This window comes from Camelus ferus, chromosome 6 (genome assembly GCF_009834535.1).
Source record: "Camelus ferus isolate YT-003-E chromosome 6, BCGSAC_Cfer_1.0, whole genome shotgun sequence".
Taxonomy (NCBI): domain Eukaryota; kingdom Metazoa; phylum Chordata; class Mammalia; order Artiodactyla; family Camelidae; genus Camelus; species Camelus ferus.
The window spans coordinates 66,163,674-66,188,468 of record NC_045701.1 but is presented as its reverse complement, the minus strand read 5'-3'; the positions used below and the strand labels follow the sequence as shown (position 1 = coordinate 66,188,468).

Below are 24,795 nucleotides of genomic sequence, written 5' to 3'. Positions count from 1 at the left end.
TCTAGTTTTAAACCTAGGTTAATATAAAAATTGCAAATGAAATATAAAATTTTAGCTTTAAAAAATATCAGGGAATAATCACTAATTAGCAACCAAAAGGGCTGAGTAGTTTAAAAGAGACAGTCTAAATTTAGTTCTAGAAATATGATTGTTGGGATATTTTGAATTATAGTAAATGACACCAGGCCAAGTAATACCACTAGTTTACATTCACGTATTCGACACTCAGAGCATAAACACTTCAAGGCCAGAATCTTTACCTTTGCTGCGTTTCACAAGTAGAGGACAACATACTAGACATTCATCATTTATAATTAGATTAAGCATTTTTTACCTTTGAGCAAAGAAATTACATAAGCCTTTTGTAATATTTTAGACCCTGCCTTAACTCTTCAAAAGTCATTTCTAAGGAGTACAAAGCACATGCCACCTAAAGATAATAAAAACCTACATATTTTTCAAACTCATGGAAGTATTTGTTTTCATAGCTGTTTTCTTTTTTTAATATGGTAAAATACACATGACATAACATTTACTTACCATTTTCACCATTTTTAAGCATACAATTCTGTGGCTTTAAGTACACTCACCTTGTTCTGCAACCATCATCATCATCCATCTCCAGAACTTTTTCGTCTTCCCAAAGAAATTTTTTAATCTGAAGATTTTTCCCAACAGTGATTTTATTTACTTGTTTTTAAATTAAGTGTCTAAATCTCTCTCTTTTAAAAATGAACTTTATTGAAGTATAATTCACAAATGTAAAAACTCTCTAGTAACTATCACCAAGGTCAAGATATAGAATAGTACTTAAAAATCCCAGAAAGTTCTTTTGTGATCCTCTGGAGTCAATGTCACTCCTGGTCCCAAGCAAGCACCAATGTGCTTTCTGTCCCCAGAGTTTCCCCTATTCTAGGATTTCACATAAACAGAATCACACAATATGTACTCTTTTGTGTAAGAATTCTTTTGCTCAGCATAATATTTTGAGATTTCTCTAAGCTTTGCATGTATCACTAGTTTGTTCCTCTATTTTGCTGAGTAGTGTTCCATTGTATGGACATAGCACAACTTGTTTATCCATTCGTTTGTTGACAGACATTGGGTAACTTCTAATTTTGGTCCATTATAAACAAAGCTGCTATAAGCATTCAAGTACAAGTCTTTCTGTGGATACACATTTTCTTTTCCTTTGGGTTAAATACCTAGGAAAAGAACTGATGGGTGTGTGTGCGTTTAATTTTATATATATATAAAAAAAGCTGTCAAACTGTTTTACAAAGTGGTTGTACCATTTACAAATCCAGCAGCAATGTATGAGAGTACTAGTTGCTCCATAACATTGTCAATATTTGATGTTTTGAGACTTTAAAACTTTAACCATTTTACATAGGTGATCATGTCATCTGCAAACAGTTTTACTTCTTTCCAATCTTTATGCCTTTTCTTTCTTTTTCTGGCCTTGTTGCAGACTAGCATCTGGTTAGGACCCCAAGTACAATGTTAAGTACAAGTGGTTGAGAGGAGACAATCTTGTTTTGTTCCCAATGTTAGGTATCTTATCTGTAGGCTTTTCAAATATGCCCTTTCTCAGTACAGAATTTTTTCCTAGTTTGCTAAGAATTTTTTTTTTAATGAATGGGAGTTTAATTTTGTCAAAAGCTTTTCCATACCTGTTAAGGATGATCAAATGGTTTCTCTACTTTATTTGATTAATATGATAAATTAAAAAGGGTTTGGGATATTAATCTAACTCTTGCTTTGCATTCCTGGGGTGAACTCTATTTGGTCCAAATGTATTATCCTATTTATATAAAGCTGGATTCAACTTGCTAATATTTGGTAAAACACTGTTCCATCCACATTCATGAAGGGGTATCTGCCTGTAACTTTTTTCTTATAACATTTCTGTTTGAGTTACACTGGCATCTTAAAATAAGATAGAGTGCTCCTCCAAGAGACAGGCAGAAAAGACCTCCTCTAGCCAATACATTTCCATTTTACTAAACAAGGTCTATGAATATCAGTAGTTATTCTGATATTAATGTTAAGCAGTTTTTCAAATTGATGAAATGAGACTTATGACAATGTTTTTTAAACTTTTAAGGCCATGACCTATAGTAAAAAATAAATTTTGCAGCATGATTTAATAAACATATACATACATGAATAAATAAAAGTTGCATAAAATAACACTCAGCCTTACAATGGTTACAATGCACTATTCTGTTTCTTTACCTCTTTCTTCTCTATCTTTGTCCCTCCCTCCTGCTCTTCTTAAATGCCAGTCACAAGTCCAACTCACTAAATTTATTTCAAGATTCACTGAGTTGCCATCTGTAGTTTAAAAGCACCAGTGGAGATAAAGAGAGACTTTCAGAGGAAGAAAAGAATGAATTTGGAGTAAGAGGTATTTCCTAGAAATTAGAAGCTTATGCTGTAGTAGTCAGCTAAAGAGAACTAAATGCCAGACGGGCCTAGGAGGAAAAGGTGAGCAGACTGATATGATCACCCTGTCCTTCATGCAAGCAAAATTATTGTTAGCAATAAGGATTTTGAGTCAAAGAATTGATTAAAGGCTCAGAGATGAAAAATAATTCCATTTATGAGAGAAGCAGTCTAAGAATCTTGAATCAGTGAGGATGGAGAATTAAAATGTAGCCTCATGATAACGTGAGGGTGTTTAGTTTGTGAAAAATCACTGAGCTATATATTGCCAGTATGTGTACCTTCTTGTGTATAAGATATTTTTGTATGCTTTCAATAAAAATTAATAAACCCCAAATGCAGTACTCTGATGCCCAATTCTGAGGTGGCAGAACTCATCATTTTTCAAGTAGGTCTTTGTGCACTGGGAGAATAGTTTAGTATGGCCTAAAGAACTTGAAAAAAATAAATGAATTAATATACCTCATCTTCTCTAAAGGCAAAGCAATTCTGGGTATGCTTGTTTTAATATATAAAACCAATTCTTCACATTTATAGATGAAAAGAGAGTACACATGAAGTCAAGTCATAGAATTTTGGTGACTACAAATTTCAAAACTATTTAGAAAGATGCTATTGGATAGAATTTGAATGATTACCTTTTCATAAGGTACATACTAAATATTCAACAAAATGGGCTCCCATCTCTGCCACTGCCTCAACTCTGCATGAGTTAATGAAATCACGGGCCTTCCACACTGCTTCTTTTGGATAACATCTTGTCTTTCAAGACTCAACACCTAAGTCCCTGCCTCCTCAAGATTTTCTGTGTCTTCCTCTTGTATTCACAGCATACTGAATGCACTTCTATCATAGGTCTTATCTCACTAAACCATAATTCAGACATGAGCAAACTACAGAACAGAGGCTGATGCCTGTTTATGTAAATAAACATTTGCACTGGAACACAGACATGCTCATTCGTTCACGATTGTCTACAGCTGCTTTCACACTATGACAGCAGAGATGAGTAACTGCAACAGAAACCATATGGCCCACAAAGCCTAAAATATTTACTATCTGGCCCTTTACAGAAAAAGTTTGCCAATTCCTGCTGTCACTGACTGTTAATTTATTCATTTTCCATTGGCTGTGAATTATTGAAGACAGGAGCTATACTGCAGATCTATGAACTGCTAACAATCAATGTAAGGCCAGAAGTCTAGTAGATACACAATAAACTGATGTTGAAGGCATAAAACAGCCTTCACTTCTGTAAATTTTTATGTGGCATTTCATTCCAAAAGTTATGCAATTAATTATTTCCTAGGCAAAATGATTTTTAATGGAAATAAAATACAATCTTTTAGTCTTATGTTTTAAAATAATTATGCACGTTTCTTTATAAATCCAGACTTAATAAGTAACAGATGTATGTGCTAAGTTAGGTGAAAGGTTATGCTAAAGTAAGCTTAGGTAAGAAGGTGGGTTAACACCTTATTAGACGGTGTTAGTCATGCTATTATTTGTGAAGAGTTGCATGATGATTTTTAAAGACAATTATTTCTGGAGTGTCCATAGCTCTGAAACTAAAAGTCAAGCCTAATTACACCTTTCAAAGACTGGCTAACATTACTTCATTTCATGAGGTATAACTATCAGAATTTTAAAAATTTGGATGAGTATAAGATCCTTTCACCATTATCTTATCCCAACAGTGCTTTCTTTATCTAAATAATTTTGGAACTCTTCTTTTGGTACAGACTTCAGAGTCAAGTTTATGAATCACAATAAAATTGTCATTACTTTCTACTTACCTCCAGCTTTTGATCTAAAATAGTTTTGAATAAAACTACAATGAGGTATCACCTCACACCAGTCAGAATGGCCATGATTTAAAAAGTCTGCAGATGATAAATGCTGGAGAGGGCATGGAGAAAAGGGAACCCTCCTATACTGTTGGTGGAAATGTAGGCTGGTGCAGCCATTATGGAAGACGGTACGGAAAGTCCCCAAAAAACTAAAAATAGACTTACCATATGATCTAGCAATCCCATTCCTGGCATATATCCAGAGAGAACTCCAATTTGAAAAAATACATGCACCCCAATATTCACAGCAGCACTACTTACAACAACTAAGACATGGAAACAACTTAAATGTCCACTGATAGATTACTGGATAAAGAAGTTGTGGCATATAGATACACACACACACACACACACACACACACACACACACAATGGAATACTACTCAGCCATAAAAAAGAATAAAATAATGCCATTTGCAGCAACATGGATGGACCTGAAGATCATCATTCTAACTGAAGTAAGCCAGAAAGAGAAAGAAAAATACCATATGATATCACTTATATGTGGAATCTAAAAAAAGGACACAAATGAACTTTTCTACAAAACAGAGACAAACTCACAGACATAGAGAATAAACTTACAGTCACAGTGGGTGGAGGGAGTGGGAAGGGATAAATTGGGAGTTCGAAATTTGCACCTTTTGAGGAGTGATGGAAATGTTACTTATTTTGATTATGGTGGTGGTTTCATAGGTGTATGTATCTATCAAAATTCATCAAATTGTACACCTGAAATACGTGTAGTTTACTGTACAAGAATTAAACTACAATAAACATGTTAAAAAAATAAAACTACAGTCATCAAGATGATGTAGGATTGGCAAAGGATAGACATATAGGTCAATTCTGTCTATAGACAGAATGGAGAATCCAGAAACAGACGAACACAAATACGGTCAACTGATTTTTGGCAAAGATGCAAAGAATTCAATAAAGGAGAGTCTTTTCAACAAACAGTACCAACACTTTCAGATATCCATTCAGATACAAAAAAAATGAACCTTCATACTATGTGCAAAATTAGCTCAAAATGGATCATGGACCTAAATGCGAAACCTAAAATTATACAACTAGAAAAAAACAAAAGAGAAAATCTTTGTAAACTTGGGTTCAGCAAAAGGTTTTTAGATATGACACCAAAAGCACAATTCATGAAAGAATAATTGATAAATTCACTTCACCAAAATTAAAAACTACTCTGTGGAAGATACTGTCAAGAGAATGAAAAGATAAGCCACAGACTAACAGAAAATATTTACAGGTCACATATCTCATTAAAGGACTTCTATCTAGAATATCTGAAGAACTCTCAACCTCAATAATAAGAAAACTAATTTAAAACACATGCAAAAGATTTAATATCACCAAAGAAGATATAACAGTGGCAATCAAGCACATGAAAAGATGTTCAACATCACTTGCCATTAGGAGACTGCAAATTAAAACTACATTCAGTACCACTACCCATCTATTAGAGTCACTAAAATAAAAGACTAAAAACAGACAACACTGAGTGCAAGGAAGTCTGGAATCAACTGGAACTCTCACATATTATTGAAGGGAGTGCAAAATGGTACAGCGACTTTGGAAACAAGTTTGGCAATTTCTTAACAAGTTAAACATACACTTACCATATAATCCAGCAATTCCACTTGTAAGTATTTACGCAAGAAAAATAAAAACTTAACGTTCGCACAAAGATTTGTATACAAATGTTTATAGTGACTTTCTTCATAACCACCCAAACTGGAAACAACCCAGATGTCTTTCAACTGGTGAAGGAATAAACAAACTGTAGTTCATCCAAACAATGACATACTACTCAGAAATAAAACGGTGCAAATCACTGATACATATATACAACCATATGATGACTCAAATGCATTATGCTAACTGAAAGAAGCTAAACCCAAAGACTATAAGATTTCATTTATATGACATTCAGAATAGGCAAAACAAAAATAGGGACAGAGACGAGATCAGTTGTTGCCTGAGGATGGGGACGGAAGAAAGCAGAGTGAGGGAATATCTTTTGGGTGACAGAACTGTTCTGTATTTTGACTTTCTGCATTTGTCAAAACTTAGTCATTTACACCAAAAAGAGTGAATGTAAAATATATAAACGAAAAAAAATTTTTTTTTAATTTTAATGATGGCTTAGGGCAGGAGACTAATTCATAATGAAAAATTAAAGAGATCAAAATGCTTATTTTTGGAAAAACAGGTTTATAAACACATTGTATCTATTTTCAGATGAATCCACAAAATTATTTTGGGCCAAAACCCAAGAAAACTGAAAATAAAGGAATACAACCCAACTAAATTTAGCTAAAGTAGCTAAATTTAAATTTAAAACTATACCTGACATATGGTATGTGAATTATTATCTTATAAAACTATTAAAAAAGCAAAAAAAAAAGCTATACCTGAAGCACTTCTTTCCTCTATCCAAGTGTTTCCCAAACGTGTCTAGTAAGAATCATCTGACAACTTGCTAAAAACAGATAGTCCCAGACCCCTTCCCAGGAGATTCTGATTCAGCAGACTAGGTTGGGGGCCAGGACACTTTATTTTTTAAATATACTTCTGCCTCAAGAAACTTATTATCAGACAAGTTTAAAAAATAACTGCTGCCATAATTCTTTCTGAGCTACAAAACCAAGCAAAAAACTTTATCTATTTAGTCATGTTATGAATGTTTTCTCCACAGCGGAATGATCACAGCCTGAAAAATTCAAGATGATTCACTAGAATATGAAAGGAAATACTAATCTATGTATGTTTACTTTAAATCTTGTATTCCAAAATTTCTATTTAAGGAGTGTTTTATAAAATACAGAATAAATCGGTGTAATAATACATGTATATCTTTTTTTTTCAGTAGGACATATGATCAAAAGAGAGCGGCAGCCACTGCTCGCAGGCTCCTGGTTTATTAGATTTTCTTCCTAAAGATGATCAACCCTTAGCCTCTGCCCTATTTTGCAGTAAGACCCCTACAACCCTCACTCTTTACCATTATGCCATATTCATACCCTAGGCATAAGAGCATCGTCATTCCACATAAAAGACACAGTTCTTTCCTTCTGCTGAGATCTGGAAAATTATTTATTATATTGTAACTAGTAAGAAATTTGGAAATTGCCTACCTCTTTATAGTATTCTAAATTCCAGTGGACTCTTGGCATTTGAAGATTCAGCTCACCAATTTAACAGGTGTGGTTTCAGTCCTTCACAGGTATCTGTGAAGTTTCATGACAAGCAGGAATCTGATTCTGCTAAGTCACAAATTTAAACCAAGTATGCCTTCAAGCTGGTGTGAAGGACCAAATTATTTAGCAGGTGAGTGAACTAAGCTGACCACCCAACATTTACTCTTATACAGCTAGACTGCTCTCTGCTGGTTATCAGGGTCAGGAGAGGCCTCTTTAATCTTTAGTTATCCTCTACTGCAGGGGTCCCCACTAATTATCTACAAGGTTTACTATAAAGAGTTCTAGAATCCAAATGTGTATAATTATGTATTTTTTTCAATTAAATACTAAAATACAATCACTATCATGTAGGATTTGGGAAGTTTTTGCATGGGCATTAAAAAAGAACTGTCACAATTAGAAAGCCCAGAATTCATGCATTATGGCACATAAATCTTAAGTGGTATTCACTGATTGAGGTATTCAAGTCACAAACTGCTGTGGGTGTGTTTAATATCAAAAATGTCAAAAGATATGTTTTGAGAACCCTTCTAACAGTAGAATTCTATTGGAAACATGAACTGTGTTCAGAAAAACATACCACTAAGCTTCTCCTTTCAGCCCTCTACATCACTAACATGTCTCAAATAAGGCCCGCCTCTCTTTCTCACCCTCAAGAATATCTTCATAAAGTGCATGTACTCCTTCAGGCACGATGACTGCCAGCGCAGTTCCACAGAGAAGGCCAGCACCCAAAACAGTCACCAGCTTCAGTCGCTCCTGGAAAGAAAACAGAAGAAGCTGTTAAAAAGGTTGATGAATGAATGGGGGAAAGTTTCTGAACTATCTGTAATCAAGATTGTGAGTTGCCTATTCGTGAGACCAAAATCTACAAAGGCCAGTGAACATGAAAGAGGGTCAGCTTCATGAATAATAATACCAATTAAAACAAGGAAATGCCGTTTTTAAACTTATCAGATAGGCAACGATGGGGGAGAACCTATCTACTACCCGAGACAGGGAGAAATGAGCGTACTTGTCTAACACTGGAAGGAACAAAAGTGCTGCAACCGATCTGGACCCCAATTTGGTAATTTAGATTTAGAGCCTCAAAAATGTGAATTCTTTTTTTTTAAATTTTCCTTCCCTATTTTCTTTTTTTGGGGGGAGGGGGTAACTAGGTTTATTTGTTTGTTTGTTTTGATGGAGGTACTGGCGATTGAATCCAGGACCTCGTGCGTGCTAAGCACACACTCTACCACTGAGCTATATCACTCCCCCGCAAAAAGTGAATTCTTTGATCCAGCAACTTCACTTCTAGAAATTCATCCTAAGAAAGAACTATGCAAAGATATCCACTGCACTTTTTAAGAATGCAAATCTGAAAATAGCCTAAATGTCCAAGAAAGAACACTGGCTAATTAACTTTAATATTTCATCATAGTACCATAAGACTCAGCAATTAAAAATTACGATATAGGTCTATTCATGAATATCGAAAGCCATGATGTACTGATATGAGGAAAGAGCTGGGAGCAAACAATATGTATTGATAATTTCATATGTCTTTAAAAAGCACAAATATAAATAGAACAAGTGTAACATTAACAATATTTTTTACTTTAGTTTATAAACATAATATGTAACATATACTTTACAACATAAAATTTATAACCTATATTTTTAATTTATCTGCAATGAACATGTATTACTCATACATTGAAAAAATGTATCTAGTTCAATACTACAATGTTCTATGGGCTCTTAAAAAAACTGCTTGATTGAGTTATGACTAACACATAAAAGCTGTAGGTACTTAATGTATACAACTTCATGGGTTTGGAGACAAGTCTACATCTGTGAAATCATCACCACAATCAGTGTCATAAATGATCTACAGTTTTAATCCAACTTAATCTCAATTTTTTCTTTTTACTCAGATTCCTCTGAGAGACTGCATCCTGAGATACAAGATATAAAAGACTACCTTTCAAAGTTTCTTGAAACAGTGATTTACCCTATATGGCTTCCTGGAGTCTTAGCAGTATGAAAAATCATCTTAAAAACTACAAGAGGGCATTTATGTTGCTTATGAAAAAGTTTCAATAATTTAATGGTACTTAGATCACTTAATGTACTTCACTTTTCTGTTTCAGTTTCCTTTATGAGGTTAGCAAAAATAATAGTGGTCGTATTAGATCTGCGTACTACTGAACTTATGACTGTGAGGCTGGCAGGATACATACGAACATGTTCTGTCTCCATGGAAAAACAGGTTCTTGGCTGAAAGGCTGGTTGAAACATTACTTCCTCCTCATTTGGGAAGAATAAAGGGATCTACATCTCGTGTCTCTGCGGTAAATGGGGGACCTACAGCTGCAGTGTCAGCACCACCTAATACTTGTCCTATAGCAAGTAGGTCAGCCCTTCATACATTCAGGACAGCCATTAGCTACCTATAAATTGAGAGTGTTCTGAATGTATCCAGTAGTTGGGGCACTGGCCTGGGAGTCAGAGTTGATTCCATGTTCAAATTAGTTAATAGCTCAGTACATCAACTTTTCTTCTGTAAAATAAGAATATTTCTACACGTCTTGTAAAGATACAGGAGGCTATAGGAAAGAGTGTTTGAAGCATTTTGTAAAAATGACACCAAACAACTGGTGTTACTATTTTAACATTTAATACTGAGCTATTCTAAGAGTCTTTGTCTTTTCCAAGTTACTAACCTCACCAAAGCACTGCTAATCACAGCATTCATTTGAGACAAACTGTCAGAGCCTGGAGAACACAAGACGGAAAAACAGCTCTATTCTGTGTAGAAGGCGATGTGGTAATTAATTAGTCTTTTTGTCATTCTCTCTAAAAAATTCATAAAAGTTACCTTTGTTTTAAAAAAATTCATGAATGTCAAGTTTTACTTCTAAAGGAAGGACAAAAATAAGGGTAAAACTGAGCTGGGCTGAGCATACTGTTTTATTTTAGGGCCTTTAATTTCAAAACTCCACAATCCAAACTGATGAATAAATTGCTAGGAAAGAAGACTGTCCTGTCAGCATTTTGACTCTGCTCTACTCTGGGGAATGGAAATGAAAGATGTCTCTGCTTTGCAAATTAAGGGAAGATGAGATGTGATGAAAGGATGGACCTAAAAGAAAAAGAGCTGATTGCCCTCAAGAATAATGTGGGTAGTAGCTCACATCAGATAGAAAAACTGATCCTTGATGGATTATACACCTAAATATAAAACCTAAAACTCAAAAGCTGCTAGAAGAAAATGAGGAATACCTTTGCAATCTTGGGGTTGGCAAATATTTCTCAGCAGGGACACAAAAAACACAAACCATTTTAAGAGAAAAAATTCAAAATCAGAATTTTAAATGTTTGCTGATCCATTAAGAAAATGAATAGACAAACTATATACTGGAAGAAAACATCCACATCAGTAGTGGAAATATATATATCTGTGGTAGGTGCTGTGGTAGCATTGTCTACATTAACCCCCTTCAGGCTGGAGACACCTGTTCTGCCAACTTCTGGGAGTGCTGCCTACTAATGCCTCACAGCTCAGTCTCTCAGAGGTCCTGCCGTTGGGCCAAAGGGGAAAGACTAACCTAAGGTTATATTCCCTCTCCCAGGGCAGTCCGCATCTAATGACTATCCCTCTTTGTGCTATGTGGAGAAAGGTACAAAGGTATAAAGGCACAAAGCCTGATCTCCTTGCCTCAATTCAGAATATCTCAGAAGAGCCATCCAGCTTCAGAGCCTTTTGTGGGATGAGCTGAGGCCTCTACTGCAACTGAATTATAGTTCAACTTCTCCATCTGTTTAATCTTGCTCATTCTTTCACAGGTGTTATTCCCAAGAGCACTCTCCAATAAACTTCCTGCGTGCAAATCTGCTTTTCAGAATCTGTTTTCTAGGGAACCAACCTAAGACATTGACAAAGGGCTTGTATTTGAAATACAAAAAATGATTACAACTCAGTAAGAGACACCCACTAAAATGGCTAGAATTAAAAAGACTGACAACACGAAGTGATGGCAAGGATACAGAGCACCTGGAACTCTCGTACACTGCTGGTGGGAGCTTAAAATGGTACAACCACTTTAGGAAATTATCAGTTTCTTATAAAGTTAAACCAGCAATTCCACTTTTATGTACTTATCAAGAGAAATAAAAGCATATGTCTTCCCCCAAAATTTGTATAAGGATGCTCACAGAAACTTTATCAGTAATAGCCATAATCTGAATCAGATGCCCAGCAATAGCACAATGGATAAACTGTGGTATACTTACACAATGGAAAACTAATCAGCAACAAAAAGGAAAAAAAAAATTACTGCAACATACAGCAACATGAATCTCAAAAACATCATCCCAATGCTTGAATAAAAGAAGCCTTTCTCAAAAAGAATATGTACTGTATGAGTCCATTTATATGAAGTTTAAAAGCAGGTCAAACTAAACTACGGCAATAAAAATCAGAACAGTGGCTGCTTCTGGCAGGAGGGGGTACCAGGGGACCACAGTGGCAGAAAAGACTAACTGGAAAATGGCATAAGATTATTTTTTTAGGATGATAGAAATTTCTAAATCTTGATTGGAATGTGAGTTATACACATTTGTCAAAATTCATCAAACTGCATTAAGATCTAAACCTTTCACCCTATAAAATCACGTATTTATTTCAAAAACTACTTAGGAAGCAATTTATTCAACCAGGACCTCTGAAAGGATTCATTATAGAACTATCCAATTTTAACAAGGCATCTTCACGGCAGCTCTTTGAAAGCAAGGTCAGAGGTCTATGAAGAATACTAAAAGCTACTTTCAAACTTTTTTCTTAAACAATCTCACCTGCCATTCAGCTATTCCTTAAAAAACATTCACCACAATTTTATGTAAATAACTCCATGCAGAAGCCAGAGGTCTTTACAATTGTGCATCATTCCACAAATTCACTAGGCACTTACCAAGTGCTTCATAATCTACACTAGAGTCACATGAAGCACTAGATTGAGACAAGTTTTAAAAGAGCAGAAATGAGTTTTTGAGGCTTCCAAACCACAAAATTAAGATGGTGAAGTAGTAACATTTAGGATAACTGAGGGATATATACCCAGAATGACTATGGGCACTACAAATAAAACCTTCAAATTCATAAAGAAAGTAAAAAATGATTCCCCTAAAATGCTGCCTTTTAAATTTTAAATAATGTAAAATAATTAACAGATGTTCTTTTTCCCAAATGAAATTACCCATAATCCCATTCACTTATTTACATGGACCTGATTTCTGAACATTCTCTATCATAAAAGATTTTATAAGAATTTCCCAAAGGCCCAAGCTAGAAAATAGTTGAATCTCCATGTGTAGCTAATATCATTACAAAAAAATCATGGTAAGTCTTTAAAGTCCATAGTCATGAAATTACACCTCTTTGTTAATCGTATATGAATAAATGCTCTCTGTTGAAGGAATGTGAACAGGAGCACGGTCCAAATTTTTACAAGGACAGTACCAATTTTTATTAATCTTTAGACACATACTTTTTTTTTTTAATTGAAGTACCATCAGTTACAATGTATCAATTTCTGGGGTACAACACAACGTCCCAGTCATGGATGTAAATACATATATTCATTTTCATATTGAATTCACTCATATTTCATTTTCTCAAGATATTGAGAATAGTTCCCTGTGCTATACAGCAGAAACTTTTAAAAAATCTATTTATATATACAGTGGCTAACATTTGTAAATCTTAAACTCCCAAATTTATCCCTTCCCACCCCCTTTCCCTGTAACCATAAGATTGTTTACTATGTGTGCAAGTCTGTTTCTGTTCTGCAGATTAGTTCATAGTAGACACTTTTTAAAGTGTGATACTAGCTACCAAAGTTATCAACACAGAATCCAAGCTTAAGAACTGGAAGAAATGTAACAAATGATCTTCTCTCAAAATACAGATGGAGAATCCAAAGTCAAAGATGAGGAATGACTTGCCCAAGATCACACAGCTAGGCTAGCTAGCAGTAGAGGCATGATTAGATTTGACATTGTACTCTGCCACCCTGTACATTCCAAGACAATGTCCATCAAATGGCACAAGACATACAATTCATAATATAAAATTTATCTCTGAAAAAAAGATAAAATTCAATCACACAACCTCTGTAAATAGTCTGTCAGCAAAATCCCTTAGCAACACCAAGAGGAAAACCAAAATTATCTTTAGCTATAATTGTTTTCTATTGATAGTTTCTAAAGGTCCATGGCAAAATAAGAGAAATAAGGGCAATGTAATGAGCTTGTCATAATATTTTATTTCTTCAATATAAAGGACAATTCTTTATTCTAAGATTATATCCTATCTACTCTTTGATGTTAAAATGTTCTTTCTTCCTTTCTTCCTTTCTTTCTTTCTCTTTCTTTAAATGAAGGTACTAGGGATAGAACCCAGGACATTGTGCATGCTAAGCATGTGCTCTACCACTGAGCCATTACCAAAATGTCCTTTAAGAAATGATGGTGACAACAGTTTTTGTTTTTTAATGTCCTTACTTGGCACTTACTTTGCCACTTACTTGGCAGAATTAAAGCAGGCAATCTTTTATTAATTCTCCCAAATTTCAAAATTATTACTGACCTGTGAAATCCAAAAGCCTGGAAAACTCTGATCAACAATAGTGTAAGCATAAGATCTGTATTATAATACAATAAAAAAAGTCAGAAAAAAAGAATTTGAGAACTTGTAGGAAGAGATCATCCAGGTAAACTGGAGTGAATCATCTAGCTTTGTAAGTATTTCCTCCAAGGAAATGCAGTATGCGCTAAAATTACTATATTATGTTTTCAGTCCATTTTGAAATTAAAGCATATTTATTTACGAAATGAAGTTAAACCTCCACTGAATGCTATGTTATTTCCTGGAACTCCTTAGAAAATTTTAAGTTCTGTGAAGACAAAGACTTTTGTTTTTAATTTACTGCTGAATCCTCAGTTTACAGAACAGTATCTGGCACAAAACTGATTCTCCCTGAATATTTATTGAAAGAATGAATTAAATGCCCAGCATCATGCAAGGCACTGGGGACTTGGTACCTGACACTTTACTGGCCCTTAAAAATCAACGAATGTATGAACGCATTGGAAGCTCTTTAGAATACGTGTGCTGGGAAATAGACCTAACATATCCCTCATAAGTGTAACCATATCAAGAATTTTCAGTGGTTACCTAATTTAGAATTTATGTTTTGGCTCAAGGGGTATAAACTACATATAATAAAAAACCATAATAGGATATCATCATAGTAAATGTGAGGCAATGCTGTCATTTGTCTCATTAATGCAAATCCCTTAAATGACATCTGGTTTTTTCCAAGGAGCTCAAAATCTTTTTTCAATCTTCAGCACTGTTCTAACCATTATTCAGTCACTGTTTCAGTCTTCAGCAAAGCAATATAAAGATTCTTTATTCTATATAACTTTTATCAGCTTGATAGATGTCTACTATCTTTCTCATGGCAACCTAATCATAGAGGCAACTTTTAACGGGAAAAAAAATCAACAGCAAAAAAATAAGCATAATTGCCATGGGTTATAGTTTAATTTTTACTTAAAAAAAATTTCTTACTACCTAAATCATTTTAGACTCAATCTGACTTACGTCAAGCACTTGAGATGTGGCTCTATGTTACTGGCACAGCTGTATTCTTTCACACAACCTCACAACTTGGGATCTAATCTCAAAATTGTATATGTGTCAAAGTTAAGATGCTGACAAGTTCTCTCCTTTGCCTACGGTAAATCACTAAAGGATGTATTTAAATGAAGAACTATAAATTCCAAGTGTGGTTCAAGATGAAAAGAGTTCCCAAAGCAATAGTTTCTGTTGGAGAAATGAAACATTTGCTCCAGAGAGGCATGAATGTGCAATGCTATTCATTTTATGTTATCTCATTTTACAATTTTACATCTGTAGCCTGACTGAGCAAAGGATTGACCAGAAGTATTAATTAAAACAATAGCTTGTATTCAATGCCATTAACTATCAGCACAGTGCAAAGCTTTGAAGTCAGTTTAATTTTCTTGGCAGATACCAAGATAGTTAAATGGTTTTTCTTTCCGTGCTCATAGAAACAGCCAACAAATTGTTTGGTTCAACTAAATACACGCCAATAACTTTTAAAAGCTTTTACTATCGAAGATTGTTTCAGTCCCCCTTGTACCATGCTCATTTTAGCACTGAAAGCATCAATTATAGTTTCCTAAAAAAAATGAAAGATGCATCTCTTGTTATAAGACTGTTCAAGAGATAATATTTGAATTAGTAGCTAAAGTATAAAATTTAGAAGATTCATATAAAAATCCTGATTTCCAACTTCTGAAAAGTAGGAATATTTGGCAACACCAGAGCTGGTGTCATCAAATGGCACATAGTCTTCTGTGCCACAGCTGACCACAGTTTTCATGAGTCCCTAAGACTCCCAGGAACTGACACTGGAGGTCAGTTGCCACATATCAAGACACTTGGACCACTTTATCTTACTCTAGGCCTGATTCACTGTTCAGCCTCAGTAGTTATTGGATTTTATGACCTGTTACCTAGATGTATTAGTCAGGGTCCAACCCAGAAATGGAAATCATAAAGTAATTTGAACCAAAAAAGAATAACTGTAACAGGGAACTGGAGTAATGAGAAATTAGCTCATTAGAAACATAAGAACTGCAGCTAAAAGGAGCGGTGACTACCTTAGGACCAAATTAAGAGTTTCTCAAAGAAGAAATCCCATAAGGGCTGAGATCCAAACTCAGTGAATGGCAGTAAAAGGTTCTGGGACCAATTTCGAGGTGTGTGTGTATGAGGGGGGTTTCCCCAGAACAAGCAATGCTCAGACGTTAGCTGGGTGTCCTACAATTCAATTCAATTCAATTCTAACACTATCTATCTGGAATCAGCAATAGGTCCTACAAGACTGGCCCTCTGCCACTTCAGATGCCAGTTCCAAGTTCAGGTTGTTACCAGTGCTTCTGACCAACCAGCTATAGACCACTGGTCCCTTGGGTTCAATTAATTTGCTAGAGCAGCTCACAGAACTCAGAAAAACATTTTACTTACTAGATTACCTGTTTATTATAAAAGAATATATAACTCAGGCACAGCTAGATAGAAGAGATTCATAGGTAAGGTATGGGGAAAGGGCATGGAGCTTCCACGCTTTCTGAGTGTGACTCTCCCAGCATCTCTATGTGTTCACCACCCTGGAAAATCTCCAAACCCCATCCTTTGGGGTTTTATGGAGGTTTCCTTATATGGGCATAACTGATTAAATTGCTGGCTCCTGGCAATTCATTCAACCTTCATTCCCTTTCCCCTCCCTGGTTCGACCGCTAAGTTCCAATCCTTGGAATCATGTGGTTGGTTCTCCTGGCAACAAGCCCCCATCCTTAGGTTATCTAGTGGCTTTCCAAAAGTCACCTCATTCACATAATAAGACACATTCGGCTCTCATCATTTAGGAAATTCCAAAGGTTTTAGGAGCTCTGTGTCAGAAACAGGAGTAAGACCAAATACATACTTCTTATTCTAAGTCACAGCATCACAAGCAGAGAAGTTTCTGTGGTGTCACACTGGTAGAACTCGCTGGAAATCTGCACTCTAGAGTGTTGGGAAAGCTGTCCAAGGGAAAGTGTCTCACTGGAGAGACTCTCCTATAAAACCATCCAAGACGGGGTTGCCAGTGGGAACTACTGGCTGCTGGGTGTTGGAAAAGCTGTGTGTTCAGCAGGAGTCTGAGGCTTTGAAAGCCACCTGCAGTGCAGAGGCTGGACACTGGTGAGGCTGCCTGAGCTACAGGGATCAGTGCCAGAGAAGTCACCTAGAAGGCTGGCTGAGCAAGCATGCCAGAACCAAGAAGGAAAACTCCTTCCTCTTACAACTTCTCTCCAGTATCCTCTACTGATGAAGCTTAACATTGTGCCACTTGGCAAAGGAAAAATATTTAAAGGGCCCATTTTTGCAGAGCAGTCAATGAAGAGTGAATTTGGAGCGAAAAGGCAATAAATTGATAACTGGCACACCAATTTACTAGAATCATTAACAGATACATAGGAGCTGAGTGACAGACAAGGACAGTAGAGAGCAAGTAAAATGCTTGGTCTTCAGGCTATATATTTAGCTAATCAGAGACTTTTCTGTCCTTTAGGTTACTGAGATTTCTGGATGGACAAGTTCTACACAACAGACGTGATACTTCTTCACCTCTATTAATAATAACTGATATTTATTAAGTACTTACTAAGCCAAGCATGTTCTATCATAAACACTTTACATATATTAACTCATTTAATCCTCACAATAATCCTAGAAGGCTGGTATTTCTATTATCCTCAATTTGTACAAGAGAGGCATAGAAAGTTCAAATAATTTGTCCAGGCTCACAAAGCCAGCAAATGGCAGAGTCACGACCTGAACCTGCAGAGTCTAGCTCCAGAATCCATACCCTTAAGCACTATGCTAAACTGTATCTCTATAAAATCTATTTCATTGTATCATTTTTTTTGCTTTTAGAACCTGTTTTCCTTCCCCAATTTGCCTTTGTCAAATGCATAATGAATCAATGAAAAGAACACACAACAAGGTGCAGAAGCTAGGGTATAACTTTTTGGTTAATAGAAATTTGACTTCCAGGTTTGCAATAAATAGTTTCATGTAATTATCTAATGGTTATCCCCAAGATCCTGTTGCTTAAAAATCCATATAATCAGGGCAGAAGAATTTCCAGACCAACTAACACTTGATTCTATTTAACTGCAGTAAAGTTAGACATTGAATATGAATATTAAAGGGGAACTGAGATCGCTATAATTCGTCATAAGTTTAAAGAAATATATGTACTCATGGTTAGCATTACTACTTATTACTTGGAATTTCAAACTGAGCTATAGAGGTTCCTAAAACTCATTACCACTCAACAAAGTCTCACATCTAAATTCTTCAATGAGAGAGAGGAGAGGTTAAGACTATAACACACAGAAGCATTCTGAATCCATTTCAGATCTTCTTCCTTCAAAAAGGATGTCAATTTTGTTTTTTCCCCCTTAATGAAAGTACTGGGGATTGAACTCAGGAATTCACGCATGCCAAGCACACGCTCTACCACTGAGCTACACACCCCACCCCAGGATGTCAATTCTTCAACAGCACAATTTAGAATTCACTAAACTATGAAGACATCAAGTGTGAAATTAATCTTGAATAGTTCAAAACAGGAACTGCTTCAGATTCCAATTTGGCAGGTGTTTATGTAAAGGGCATCTAAAACATATTCGGTCTTTCTTATAGATTTCAATGCTGTTCAGAGATCATTTAAATTGAGCTACACTTAGTAAGCACAAGACATGAGCTGTACTGTGGAAGGTAAAGTATTGGGGATGTAAAAGATATTCCTAATTTGAGGAGCTAAAGGTGTCAATTTAGATCCATGATATATTCATTACTTTTTTATAGTGTTCATTAGGAAAGGAAATATCATCTAGTTATCAATTGCTTTGAACTGGTAATCAAACGGACTTAGTTCAAATCCCACCTCTACTAGGGTCTGTGATGTCTCTAAGCTTGAGTGTGCTCATTTGTAAAGAGAGGCTTAACAATATCTATCTCATAGTCTTGTCCTGAGGATTAAATAAAATAATGCACATCATTGCCTGGTACATAGAAGGAGCTCAATAAGCATTAAGTATTATTAATATTATTACGCAGATAAGTTTCAATGATGTTTAGCTATATCATATCCTAGAAAAAAGAAAGTTTTTCAGGAATTTAATATTGAATCAGATTGTACCTAGATTTTATTTGATTCAAACTTAGCTTTAACAAGCAAAGATACTTATGAAACAAAAAGCTGGTAAGACAGCAATCTGAGGAAGGACAAAGTTACTGATTGTTTTCCAGATATGGATAAATTACAGACAATGCAAGTTTGAAAGGTTAGAATTTAGAAAGGAAATTCCAAACAAACATAAAGTGTTTTGCATTACCATAACAGAACAAAAGGTTAATATACCAGACAATGCAAAAGTCATTAAAAATGCAACTTTATCAAATCTACTTTAAAAAGAATCTATTGTTGGAGAAAAATTTAAACAAACCTTTGATTTGGTTGTAACTCAAAGCCCCAAAGATATTTATTATGAATTAGTTATTATCATTAGACACAAAACAAAAACTTTAACACATGAAAAACAAAACAAAGCTTATAACGAGAGTAAGTGTAATGAAGAAGAAAAAGTTAAATACTAAGAAACATACTATAAGGCAGGGCAGGAAGAGCCCTGGCCTTTCCAAATGAAATATTTATGGCGAACAGGAATGCCAACCCCTAAACAAGACCTTACAGATTCCAAACAAACTGCAGAGAAGTTTCTGTGATTTGCGGGTGGGGAGGGGAAGAGTTTACCCACCATTAGAAGTCTGTTCCAAAATAAAAGGTTTAAAAATTATAATTTAGTACAAAGTTATCAGTACTGAGAATAATCCTCAATGTTTTCTAAAGTTCTTATTATGTTCTTGGTACAGTGTTAAGCCCTGTGCTTATATTATTTCATTACATCCTAACAACAATCCTGTAAGGGCATTTAACGGAAGAGATGTGGATGTTACATAGCTTGACAAGTAGTCACACCAATTGTGAACTACAGTACCTGTCTCAGACAAGTTCCTTTTGAAGTTAGCAGATTACTAACCATCTTTATTGAAGTAAGAGAAGCCCTACTTTCATCTGCATATCAGGTGAATCTATAGTTTTAACATACGAAAAGTGTGGCATTGTCATCTAAACTAGTCTGCAACAAGAAAAGTATGAAATGAGAGAAAGCCTTCAAAAACTTTTATAATAATATGATTTCTACAATTATAAGAGGAATTCTATGTCTGTTGAATCTAATAAACACTGCACTTCAGCTTGTATTTTGTATGCTTTTTCCACTTCATTTTCTTAGTATTTCATTTTTAACAAGTACACTGGTCTGCAATGGAATGGAAATTAACCAAAAACAAAAGCTGGTCATGTACCAGATAGTTGGAGGAGTGCTGCCCTAAAGCTCTGGGGCAAACACAACCTGCTATCTGTTACCAGCTCGCTGACAAAACGGAGACATGCTCAGGTAAATAAGAATCCTCAGATCATCAATTTAAAATCCCACTCTGGCCATCATTTATACCTTAACTTCATTCACAGAGCACCTGATAAGATTATACCAGGTAATGTTAAGTTGTAGGCTCTCAATCTACTTAGGTAGTATTTTCATGTAGGGCCAAAGAAAAGGGCTCAATAACAACTAAATCTGAAAAACACAAGACAGTGCTAAACTAGTGTGTCCAACTTCTCTACCAGACAGAACCTCATTTGTGTAAAGCATGTTTTGGCTGCCTTTATAAGTTTAGTTTTTCTCCTCATATGCTGAAGAAGAAAGCACCATGATTATCAGTTACTCATACATGCATTTCAGAATCAGAGATTTTGTTCCTTTCTTTTAGAAATCATTTAGGTATAAAGGTACAGTCCAGATCAAAAGGCAAAAAAGTTACAAAAGCATCAAGAAAGCAGGTTTGGGAGCAAGGCATGTAGGAGAAAGTGACATAAAAATCAGTGTCACAGAAATCTTCTAATGGTCAGATATGACAAGTAGATACTACTGCTACAGTAATTTCAGACTACTTGATTTTAACTCATTTCTAAATACTAATCCTGATATAATTAATGGCTTTATTGCTCTTTTATTCCTGCTCTGAGAAATTCTGAAGAAAAAAAGTATTGAATGACAAAGCAGCAGCTAGATTAAGAACGGGAATAAAGAGCATATCTCTTCATATAAATGAAAATGACCTGTAAAACAAATTAAGTTTATTTGTCCTTTTATTTATAGTAATGCCAGTTCCCAAGAAATGCCAGACTCCCTTAAAAAGGAAAGTTGTTTAGCCAATGTAGGAGTTTGGGGAGCTATTTTTTAAGGGCAGAAACTGTGTTTTCCAGTCCTCATGAATGAAGTTTCTTTTTTGCAAATTTATCATCTTGCTAGTTTCACAACACATTGATCTATAATAACAGTATAATTTGTCGAGAAAAAATGCTTAATTCCTAGGAGATAAAAATCACCAGCTGAATTCTAAAATGTCTTTGACTAAGTTATATATAACTTTCATTTTTATTCTAACAGTTCAACAGTGCATTGTTTCTGCTGGAATAATGAAAAGACATTATGAATGTTGATTTATAGCATTTTTAGACATACCACTGGAAAAAGACTACCTGATCAGAAAGCCATAAATGACATATACTAATTATTTTTATTAATGGCCTGGTTAATTACACCACTCATGTACACACTTCCTTGAGTAGAAAAAGAAAACAGTATACACCTGCATATTGCAAAAAAAAAAAAAACTCAAGACAGTTTGAGAAAATGCTGAACTTGGAAAAGGTTTAAGCACTTTATAGAAATAAAAAGCTTCATCGGTTCTTTCTTTGAATTAATTATAATTCTTAATAACTGTTATTGCAGTATGTTTTAAAATATACAAACCAACTTAAACTTCACAAATGTCAGTCCTAATAATGTCAACTCAATTCTAATGCAGTCTTAAGAAAATACAGTTTATGTTAGAGGAGAGATAGCAGGCTCACAAAATACTGGGCAGGAAGGTAGCCCAAATGAATGAAGTAGGCTTCACAGCCAAGAAGTACCATGACAATCTACCGCTACTCAGCTCTAACTAACTGCTTCCTTGAGGGAATACAGACAAAAAAAAAACACCCAGCAACAATAATAAAATTAAACGCTGCTCATCTAACAGAGTAAGTCTGTGGGCTAGATCTGGTACATGGGCTACCAGTTAGCCACCTTTGAAAAAAATGGACAGAGTGGCTAAGAACTGCTCTGAGTCAGAAAAATACAGATTGAAAAAACAGCTCTGATTTTAAAACACTTTGTGAACTTGTCCAAATTACATAATTTAAGTCTCAGTCTTCTCATCTGTATCTCACTGCGTTTTTAAAATGAAATTAGTGGGGAGGGTATAGCTAAAGTGGTAGAGCACATGCTTAGCACGCAGGAGGTTCTGGGTTCAATCTCTGGTACCTTTTCTAAAAATAGATAAATAAATAAGCCTAATTACCTCCCCTGACCAAAAAGAAAAAAAGTAAAATGAAATTAGGGAAAAAGAAAAAAATGAAATTAGGTAATGTATATGCTCAAAAAGAAAACCAGCTCAATGTTATCATTAGATGCTAAGGGAGACAAACAAAAAAAGAAAACAAAAAAGGAGTAATAGCAATTCAAGCAACCCCTGCCTCCTTCCATCTGGCTGTGGGCTTTATTTTCAAACTCATGATGCCTCTTTCCACATGTTTTTCCACCCATAGGCTATTTTCTTCACCGGCAAGGCTTCCCCTTCCCTCAAGTTTCTTCAAGGCCTACCTCACACCTCATCTATACTTTTCCTTTCCACGTTAGGCCATTCTCTACTCCGGTTTCCTTTGAAAACACTTTCAGGACCGTCAGCGAAACTACTTTACTGCTGAACCCAAGGCATGCTCATGAAATCCTAAATGTAGTAGTTTTTCTCCCTCTAATCCTTGAACACTGTGCATGTTGTGAACTCCTTATGACCAACTGAAGAATATATCTTCATTTTCATTCAACAGTGCCTTCAACTATATTTCTTCCCTGTTAAAGTCTATTAAAGTAATGATAAATAACCAAACAAATTAACTAAAACGTCAAACCATATTAACAAAAAATCCATTTCTAAACAAATACATTTGAAAGCAATTTCGAATACCCATTCCAATGTTCTCCTTCTTTAAAAGGAAATGTGAGTTAAGAATAATCCAATTTAGTTTTTTTCTTACTTCATTCTAATTACAGGTATCCAAAAAAAAACAAAAAACAAAAAACTTTCCCCCAAAAACTATGCTTGATTTTCTCAAAATAGGAAGTTATATTGACTTTAATTCATATGGATAAATAGTATTCTCCATTATCTTTTGATAGCAATCTGGAGTCTTGATTCTTTGGAACTCAAGAGTAGCAAAAGAACGTTATGGTGCCTCTCTCCAAGAAATGCACACAGCCTCAAATTTTCGTATGCAATCTCAGAGAATCCCAGGATCTTCAGGAGATCCACCCACCCCTGGTTAAGAACGCTAGTGCTGAATATGAACTTTGTTTCTATTACTAAATGTTAATGCATTTTTGAAAAGATAGTCTTCCTTAAAAAGACTTTTAGCTCTGATATTAACTGGGGAAGCAGCGTCTGTTTACAACTGTCACTACTTCGTAGCAGCCATCCTGATAGCTGACCAAAAAAATTGAGAATTTCTTACCTCCGAGAAATTAACAGCCAAAGGAATGATTCCAGCCACGTAACATCCCACCAGCATAGCCAGAGACAGCAGACTAATGGAGATGAAATCATCCATTCTGCCCTCCTTTATTCACTCACTACCACCACTAGACTACAATTTTTCTGTGGCTTCAAATGATGCTTAGGTTCTTAAGCGCGTGTGGTGGCTCCAAGAGAACAAGTGGACTTTCCAGTTCCTTCGTCCTCCCCACCAGCAGACGTGTTTGAGAGGCACCTTTCTCTTGAACGTACCTGGAAACAGCCTCTTTTTGCTGATACTAGCACCAGAGAGAATTTTCAGCAATTTTAGGTCCTAGCCCCTGAGTCTTCAGATACCAGTCCTTGAATTCCCTTGGGTTAAAAGAGATGAGAAGAGTCAATGGGGAAAACAGGCGAATGAGCGATGTCTTCATTCGTCATAATAAGGGTAGCATAAAGGGCCTACTTCCTCCACGAACAACGTCCCAGATAGTACCAAGAAAAGGAGGAAAACCCAAGCGAATTTGTTCGTTCTCCCGGCTCCCCTGTTTCCCTCGGGCAGCCCCGCCGGTGATTCCCCCAGGTCTGGGACCAGCCCACCAATCCGGGCAAACTCTCCTCCGAGTCTAGAATGAGGACAGGAATCCCGCTGGTCTGTAACGACGGGTCTTAGGGGTTCAGCAGCGAAGCTGATATAAAGCTGTCTCTGCCCTATACCGAGTGCTGCCCATGTTACTCCACTCCGCTGGGCCTTGACCCGGAGCCACGGATACTACAGCTGCCATGGCCGCCAAGTGGCACCTCTTCATTACATCCACTTCCGGATTGCCTTACCTCCTCCTCCTTCAAACGGGCACTACCGGGTTACAACCGACCTATGCCCCGGGAATCTTATACTGCCGCCATTTTTGAG

The 24,795-nt window shown here is 35.7% G+C and overlaps 1 protein-coding gene across 3 annotated transcripts in view; it reads right to left on the bottom strand.

The window, feature by feature from the left end:
- SLC39A9 (solute carrier family 39 member 9) overlaps positions 1-24,722 on the bottom strand; it is a 39,619-nt gene extending 14,897 nt beyond the window's left edge. For 2 of the 3 annotated variants that reach the window (XM_006186429.3, XM_014560668.2), the window contains exons 1-2: positions 23,884-24,721; positions 8,164-8,272 (exon numbers count right to left, since the gene is read on the bottom strand). In XM_006186429.3, coding sequence (XP_006186491.2) covers positions 8,164-8,272; positions 23,884-23,979 — 205 coding nt within the window. In that variant the 5' untranslated portion in view covers positions 23,980-24,721. Of the gene's footprint in view, positions 1-8,163; positions 8,273-23,883 lie in introns of all 3 variants that reach the window. The other variant, XM_032482260.1, reaches the window with a different exon arrangement.
- Positions 24,723-24,795: the final 73 nt, after the last annotated feature.